At 42.3% G+C, this 8,613-nt stretch overlaps 1 protein-coding gene across 1 annotated transcript; it reads right to left on the bottom strand.

The window, feature by feature from the left end:
• Positions 1–349: 349 nt before the first annotated feature.
• MAP10 (microtubule associated protein 10) lies at positions 350–8,134 on the bottom strand. Its single transcript, XM_054063872.1, has one exon. The coding sequence runs from the start codon at positions 8,035–8,037 to the stop codon at positions 5,605–5,607; it is 2,433 nt and encodes an 810-aa protein (XP_053919847.1). The 5' UTR covers positions 8,038–8,134; the 3' UTR covers positions 350–5,604.
• Between the last annotated feature and the right edge of the window lie 479 nt (positions 8,135–8,613).

Genomic DNA, 8,613 nt, shown 5'->3' with positions numbered 1-8,613 from the left:
CTTCCCTTATACGAAGTTCTAGGTTAGCAAGGTTTGACCATGTTTCCTGAAAAGCTTCCTTCACCACAGATGCCATAAAATTTTGATCAACATTATCATTAGTACAGTCATATCCCAATATTGACACCAGCAGTTGGGAGTAAGCAGATGAAATGTTAAGAGCTGCAAAGTAGAGAAGGTCAGAACATGATCTGGTGGCTTCATGTTTAGCATGATCCTGTGGACAAGGACTCTAAGCAATGCAACTGGCAGAAAAAGCAGGACTGAGATGAAGGAAGGAAACGCAGGTGTAAAGCAATTTCCAATTTTTTTTATTTTTATTTTGAGAATGCAAAAAGTTGGAGTTACATTAAAATGGGCACAGAGTAGGAAACTAAGGTGCATGGAAGCAGGAAAGAGATAAATCATTCAGAACCCAGCAGACAATGGGCAGATCTTCAGTTTGATATCAAAGATGAGAATAAGCCAGTAAAGGTGTCTGAGAAGTGTTCAGGGATTTTTTTCAGATGATCAGTATGGGTAAGCTGACTTCTAGAAATGGCATGAAATATGTGATCAGGAGAAGCTGGAATAGTCAAAGCATCAAGGTGACAGGAACAGCAGTGATTTGGAAGGGGCAGGACAGGCAGTCCCTGAAATAAGGTTCTGGAGATACTGTGAGGAATAACAAGAAGGACTGCATGGTGGCACTGAAATTTAGGGGAGAGTCAAACGTTATGTACTCTTAGTACAAGGATAAGGGACAGGAAAAATACTAAATCTAGTGACAGTTAAAGACAAGAGGAATGGAGCTGGAATTTCCTTGACACCAAGGGAGTTTCTTTCAATCATGACATCACTAAACTTTCCAAATGGCTCTGCAAATATTTATTGAAGTATGACTTATCTTCTTTCAAAAACATTTTTGCATGCCAAGAGATAATACAGTTAAAACCCTCCACACAGGTTTCCATTCTGTGACCTTTTTTTTTTGAGGTGACTAATTCCCATAGAATTTCAGGGGATTTGACCATGTAAATACTTTTGCTTCCCTTTGAAAACCGGCTACCTTCTGTTAATGGATATGTGGAGAACCAAATTCTTACCTGAACTAGCTCAGATACTGGAATATATGAAGGAAATTATTAGACTTTCACCCAAAATGTTTGAAAAAAGTTTATGATTAGAATAAATGCATATAATCTGAAGGTTTTTTACTTAACACTTGAGTGTTTGTTGGTTTATTTTTATTAACTGTACCTGAATCAGTCTTGCAATGTTAATTCAGTTAGGTGTACTGTGTATCTCAGATGTTATTCAAACATTTCCTCTACCAAGCTATATTATTTTAAACAATTGGTAAATGAATCACTTGCAGAGGTCTCTGCAGAACTGAAGATTAATACTGTTTTCTCTAGAATGAGACATTCATATTCATCCTCTAGAAACCAATAGAGAACATTGACTCACTTCCTGGGAATATACAAGCAAATCTGTAAAGTCAGGGGAAATTTACATTACAACTGTCATACAAAATTCAGACAAGTGAAACCATAAAAGCCAGAAAAAATCAAAAATCGTTCAAACAGGTGAATGTCAATGCCAAGCACAAAAATGTCAGTGAAGCTGCAGCTCATCCTGGTGACTCTACATAATAGAACTGCGTACACACAGGGAATTTAAAACAATGAAAGAATCTGAATATGACCAAAACTGAAATTAAAACCAAACAGTACACTGACTAAAAGGGAGGATGGAAAACCCAAGCAGATAGCTGGTAGCAGACATTAGCTATAGCAGATGTGATTGCCATTAGCTCTAAATGAATATTAAATTAAAGCCAGCATCTGTTCTCACAGAAATGGCCTCAGACATCTTAGAAAAAAAAGGTTAGTTTGGAAATCAAAACTTTAGAAAAGGGTTTTCTTTCTGCTATTGAATATCTTCCTGGAGATATTCAAAACCTGCCTGGGCGTGTTCCTGTGCAGCCTGCACTAGGTGAGCCTACTTTAGCCGGGATTTGGATTAGCAGATCTCCATAAATCCCTTCCAACCCCAACCATTCTGTGATTCTAAAGGCAGGGTTTGGGAGAGGTAGAGAAACCTGATGTCTGATAACCATAGGCAAATGTTCACAGTCCTGGATGGTCACTCTGCAGCTCTGAATACGCATTTCACAGGAGCTGGTGAAGATCCTGCATGTAGAAGTCAACTAAACCTTTTAAGTATATGAATGTAAGATTGAATTATTTGACTTCTTTCTAGACAATCAAAGCTGAGCAAGCAGTAAAGTAGATGCTGGTGACAAATGGTGAGAAAAGGAAAGCAAAGTCCCAAAGATTTCTAAATAACTAGCATTTAACTTTGAGCAGCACTTATATGAAGAGAAACAGAATTATTACAATAGCAGGCATCAAAAAATACTGGGATTTAGGAAAAATGAAAATAGCAAGGATGAGTAACTCTGCCAAAAAATTCAATTACACAGTTACCAAAGCTGGATATAATTTCAGAAAACTGAGGAAAAGGGCTTCCAAAATGATGACAGGATTACAAATTGTAAAATAGGTTGCAGGAACTATAATCAGAGAAATCACAAACAGAAAAGAAACTATATCGTCTAATGAGAGTGCTGAGAGCAGAGGAATAAAAAATGAAGTGGGAAAAACATGCCTGGTTGGGACTTCTTAGAAATCTTCCTAGCCATTACCTTGCAGCAGGAAAACTTTACGTTAGAAGAGGTAAAGTGACCCAAATTGTCAGTCTTTGGTATCCTGCTTTTCCCATCACACCACCAGTTATACAGTACTGGCTACCTAACTTTATTTTAATAGATAGTATGTTGAAATAACACTTTAAAAGACAATCAGAGAAAACTTGGTTTAGGGCCATAAATTCTGAGAATTAATGTATCTAAGAATTTATTTATTGTTTGGGGGTTTGTGATGAAATATTAATTTCAATTTTATTTCAGCTGATTTAACCAGCTTTATCTTAAGCAATAAAACTATGGTTTTGAAAACTCACCCACCTTATTTCTAGAATATTGTACAGATTTAAAGCAAAGATCAGTAGCAAAAGTAACAAGTCAAAAGTAAGAAGCTAGATGGCTTTGTTTGGTGAGATTCTACAATAAACTCAGGTAATTACTTCTCACATTTTAATTTCACTGTAGTGAAGTTTAAAGTGTAACCAAAAACAATGCAAAACTTTAAGTAACTGTAGTTTACTGCTTAATAGTGTGAAACAGGAAATATTTTAGAGTTAATGGGTCAATGAGACCAAAACAAAAACCACAGCAAATTCAGTCAAAATTTATCTGAAATCTCTGAGGGCTATGGGAAATTAGGAAACAGGGAGCTTTTAGTAGAAATTTTGGGTTTGTGCCACTGCGTTATGGCTAGCCATTGGCTCTATCAAACGTAACAAATCTGTAACAGAGAGCACCAGTTCATGGGGATCGCTCAACCTTCAGTGACAACTGAAAGCTCTGACAAGCAGAAGGCTGGGGGACTGCAAGAAACCATTCTGGTTTTACATCAGTCTCACAGTGGATAAGAGCCCTCTGTAACGACTACTAATTAATAATGTTGCCAGGAACTCTGACAAAGAACCACGGATTGAATGCATTTGGAAGTTAGATATTATTCCTCAAAAAGCTGAGTTTTCAAATAAAGCTTTTCATGTATAGGGGGACAGGGGTTGACTTTTCATCTGTATGCTCTTTCTTTAGTCTGTGAAGCAGCTCTTAGGGAACCGTTTTACTTGAGTTGTTTTCTGGTAAAGTGGTTTTCCAATCCATTGGCTTTCTCGGGACTGAATCAGAATAGCAGTGCAGAGCTACCAGAGAGAGAGTACTGACACTTCTCCTGATACTTCCCTTTAAGACCCCAACTCTACCATTGTGGTTCTGCTTCCTGAGATGCTATGGAGTATGCAAGAAACAGGCACATAATCTGAAGTATCTATGCTACTTCTGGGAAGGCTGTGCAAGAACTGCAGAGAATATGCTACTATTATTTGTTTTTTCCAGCATATTGCCATGTCCCCAGCACAAACACAAGTCATGCAATTTAGCTCTTACAATTTAGAAATTACGTCTATGAAAAATTGGAGTAATACTTCCATTAAAGTAGAGAAATCTCTTATTAAACCTCTGACGTTAACAACTGGATCACAGGGGTAAAGGATGTAAGCCATAATGACAAAATTGGCTGGCTAGTATAATGAGTTGAGTGTAGACTGTTACAGGATTTGTGCAAAGGGGAATTTGATGGCTTTTTTTTGTAGTTTATACTGATAGTAAATATCTGTTTTCCTCTGTTGTGTTGACATTTAGACTATCCTTGTCATTAGCCAGTACTTCTTGCCAATATATTGGTTTGTGAGTTTTCGATGATAAATCCGTGACACAAAGTTCTTTCACATTTTTGTTGACTGAGTTGCTGTTTGAATATTAAATAAAATTTCATTTACCCTCACAACATAGACAATATCTGAAAAGACTATGTTAACCTCTCCATGCAATAACTACCCTGCCTTTATATTTGAAATGACAAAAGGAAACTAAAGCGTGTTAGCATGAGGCTGATACGCTGGTTTTGTGTAATGTCTCCTATTGTCTTCCTAGTATGCATTTTCTGTCATTTTCATCGTTTTCCTGATAAAATTATAAATACTATTACACAGAAACATTATAAATGTTATTAAATAAAATAAATTTATTTTAAATAAATTTATTTTAAAAGAGATTAGTTTCATTATTTAAACAAAAGAAATATTGTTCCTACCATATTTGCCTCTGGAAACAGAAAAGTGAAGATCGGATAGGGGATAAAAAACGGACTGGGAATTTGCACTTGAGTTTCAGCCCATATGGGGTTGAAAGGACACTTTATTTTTAAAATAAACTTTACTTAAGTAATGATCTTTAAATTGCGAACTCTTAGTGTTAGCAACTCATTTAAATAGCTGCACGGAAAAAATGGTTGGGCAGCACTGTATTTTAATAACAGTTTTGCCAATGAGAACTGCAAGTTCCATCAATAAAATCAGAATTACTGCGATGTATGAATGACAGTCTGAACCCATGAGTATCAAAGAAGTCCACAGCATTACAAGAAAAAAGAATTTTGGTATTGGAGCTGATGAAACAGAGAAAATGTACAAATTACTCTGGCCAGAGATTCCTTTAATATATGGATAATTTCATCTACTTATTTTTAGATAAAAATATTGGTGGAAAAATATTTTCATGAGGGGTTAAACAATGTTCAGTTACAAATGCTGCTTTGTACTTGTCTGTTTCTGTAATACAGAAGTCCTTCTACCCTGGACAGGTCTTGTGGGTAGTGACTGCATTTGCTGCTTCTGTCTTCATTTCTGCTTTTGACAGTAAATTATGTTTCTTGTGCTGTTTGGATTACGTTTGTGGAGATTATGCGGTACGTACCATTTAGGAGCTATTTGTTAGAGATTCAAATAGTAGTTTATTTTAAAAACCTTTTAAGTAAATTCACCTACGTATTAAATATGCATGATAAAGACTTAAATAATGCAGCTAAATCTAACAGGCCTTATAAAGTTCAAATATAATCTCTTAATCCAGGCAGTGAAAACTTGCAATTACATTGTGTATCCTGGAAGTTTGTTTATTACAAGTTCACTAATGTCTTTGTATTGACTAGGAAGAGAGAGTTTTCCCAGAAAATCATCCTCTTTGTCTGGCATACTGTTTTCCAGGACGCTAACTTCAATATCAGACATGTTAGACGACAAGTAAGAGCTCACTTGAGTTACTGACTGGCTTTTTCCTGCAGAGGTCTGACCCTTTCTTATATTCACATCAGTGTCAGAATTAGCTTGTTTGCTTCTCAGCATAGATACTTGTTTAACATGCCCATCACCCCTGTTCTCCTCCTTACTGCTCTGTTGGGCTTCCTGCTCTTCATCTAAAAACCTTGGTTGAATGAAGGCATCATTACGAGAATCAACAGATTCAACACTGCTTCGCATGCTGTTTTTCAAGTCATGGTTTCTCTTCAAAGACTGGACTGGAGATGAAACTGAGGGAATTGGCAGAAGATCTGAAGTACTTTCACGTCTTTGACTTGTCTTTGAAATTCTGGACCTGCTGGATTCCGACTCTGCATCTGAGCAACTTTGCTTTGGGCTTTCAGGCCATGGAGGCTCAGGACTGCTCTCAAGAGCTTCCAAGTCTCTGCCCGTACACTCAAAACTGGTAAAATCTTCTGAATAATTTGTGTTCCCAGGACTAGCAACAAAGTCATCTGAGTATATGAATTCAGAGTTGTTTTCAACACTCCTGCTGGGGCTTGGTTTATGATCATTTGAAACAGACACATCATCATGGTCTGTGGTTTTATGATGGATTAAGTCTCTCACTTCTTCATTACTCCCCTTCACATTAGCATCTCCTGAGAAAGCTGCTGGAAATTGGGTTTTCGCATAATTTTCCTTGTTTGTGGATTTTAATACAGGTTCATCCACTAAGGGGGCTGCAGTCACCTTGCATAGATGTTCTTTGTTTACAATGCCATCATTCTTCAACAGGCTTTCAATAGCCGGTTTCTTCACATTAGGGGACATATCTTCCATCATGGAAACATACTCAGTGAGAACACTGTTTTGTAATGAAGTCTCAACATTTTTATCAAACCGATTATTCTGCTTTGAAGGGTCTCCCTTGCTACAATGCCTGCAAGAAACCGCATCCTGTTCTCCAGCATTTCTGAGTGGCATATTTTTGGATAAAGGGCTTCTCCGCTTCAGCATCTCCATTTGCTTTTTTCTGTACTGCTCTCTCCTTTCATGGATTATCAGCTTATCAGGGTTGTTCTGCTGCAGTCGTAGCCTCAGTGTATTTGTTAGTCCATACAACAATTTCCTTCTGGGAGGTCTGTTTTCCTTAGTTGTGCAGTGCCTTTCAGAGCCTGTCTCTCCCTGGGGCACAGCTTTCTTAGGTCCTTTCCCAGCCCAGGAAGATCCTAGTGAGGTGGTCTCTTGCTGGCCTTTTTTGAATTGAGGGCTGGCAGCTCCAGTGCTCCCACCTGGCCCCGCAGGTATCTCTGCAGGCTTGGGAGCAGAGGAGCGGCTGGGGCTGGGAGAGTGGGAGGCCACACCACCGCTCCCCGGGGCCTGGTAGAGCCAGGCCTGACGGGGATGGGCAGCAGCAGCTGGAGCACCACGGGCGAGCACAGAGAGCTCTGCCAGCAAGGCACTGAGTAGCGGCAGCTGCCCCAGGGTGCTATGGAGTTGCCAAGAGCTAGTGGGGTGCAGCAAAGAGGGCCCAGCACTGGGACGTGGGGGGATTGGGCCCTTTTCTGGCTCCTCGGGTGTCCCGGCCTCGACACGCTCCCATCTCCCGCCAACTTTCGCTTCTGACTGCGGATGAGGCTCGGCTGGTTCTCGGCTGTAATAGAGAACGGGAGGGCAAAAGACGTTGCCCTCCACCTCCTCGCCCTCCTCCTCCTTCTCCTCCTCGTCGGCCACCTCCTCCGGCTCGGGGGAGGCAGCGGGCGGCGTGAGCCCGCGGGGCCCGGCGGGGCTAGGCGGGGGCGGCTGTCCGCCGGGCTCCAAGCTGCTGAGGCGGTAGCCCAGGACCAGCTCCCCGACGGGGTGGCCCGCGGGGTCCCGCAGCGCGAAGCACCCGCGGCGGCCGCGGGAGTCGGGCGGCCCGGGCCCCTGCAGCAGCTCGGCAGCGGCGGGAGCCAACGAGATGCTGCAGCTGCCGAGGAGGCGGGGCCGGCCCGGGCCGGCGGGCAGCGCCAGGAGTAGGGCGCGGAGCGGCCGCCGGCGGAGCGCGGCGCACAGGGAGCCCCGGCGCCATCGGAACAGGCAGCGCTTGCCGCGGCCGAAGGGGAACGGCTGCCCGGGCCGAAGGGGCGGCGCGGCGGCGGGGCGCAGCAACAGGGCGGGGAAATCCAAGAGGCGCAGCGCCACGGCCGGGAGCAGCGCGGGGTCCGGCGCCGCCGACACCCGCACAGCCTCCACCACCATCTCCAGCGCGAAAAGACCCTCCATTCCCCCCGCCGCCATCTTGGCCGTCCCCGCTCTCGTCAGGAGCGCCGGGCGGGCGTCCGCAGGCTCTCGCGAGAGCGGCGCCGCGCAAAGCACGCTGGGAGTTGTAGTCCATGGCCATGAGCGGGTGGGGAAGCCGCTACCCGCCGCCCCAGGGACTCCCGGTGGTGCCATATGTGGAATGTTTCGAAGTGGAATATGTTGATTGAAGCTAAAGTGCAGTAAACTTTTGTCTAAGCAGTCGTGGTTTGAAAGATAGAATGTTCCCCTGGTGGCATGTTTTCTTTCTCTGATAGCATGTTTTCCTTAAAACGGTGTTTTTCAGACACCATCCTTTCTTGGAAAATGATAACATTTTGTGTGAGGAACGATTTGTGCTAAACAGATGTCTCTTCTTTGGTAACCACTTCTGTGTGGAGTTCTTACTAATCTCAAATCCAAGGTCAAGCAGAGAGCTGGAGCCAGCTCCAAATTAGCAGGAGTTTTGACCGTTGCAAAGTTTCATAATGTTAAAATTAGACCTTAGGAAGTCCTGGAATGTGCATAAGATTTCTGGGAAAATTTATCCATATGCATGTAAGTTTGAAATCCATC

This window comes from Cuculus canorus, chromosome 3 (assembly GCF_017976375.1).
Source record: "Cuculus canorus isolate bCucCan1 chromosome 3, bCucCan1.pri, whole genome shotgun sequence".
In the NCBI taxonomy this organism is placed as follows: domain Eukaryota; kingdom Metazoa; phylum Chordata; class Aves; order Cuculiformes; family Cuculidae; genus Cuculus; species Cuculus canorus.
This window is presented reverse-complemented; position numbering and strand designations above follow the sequence as displayed.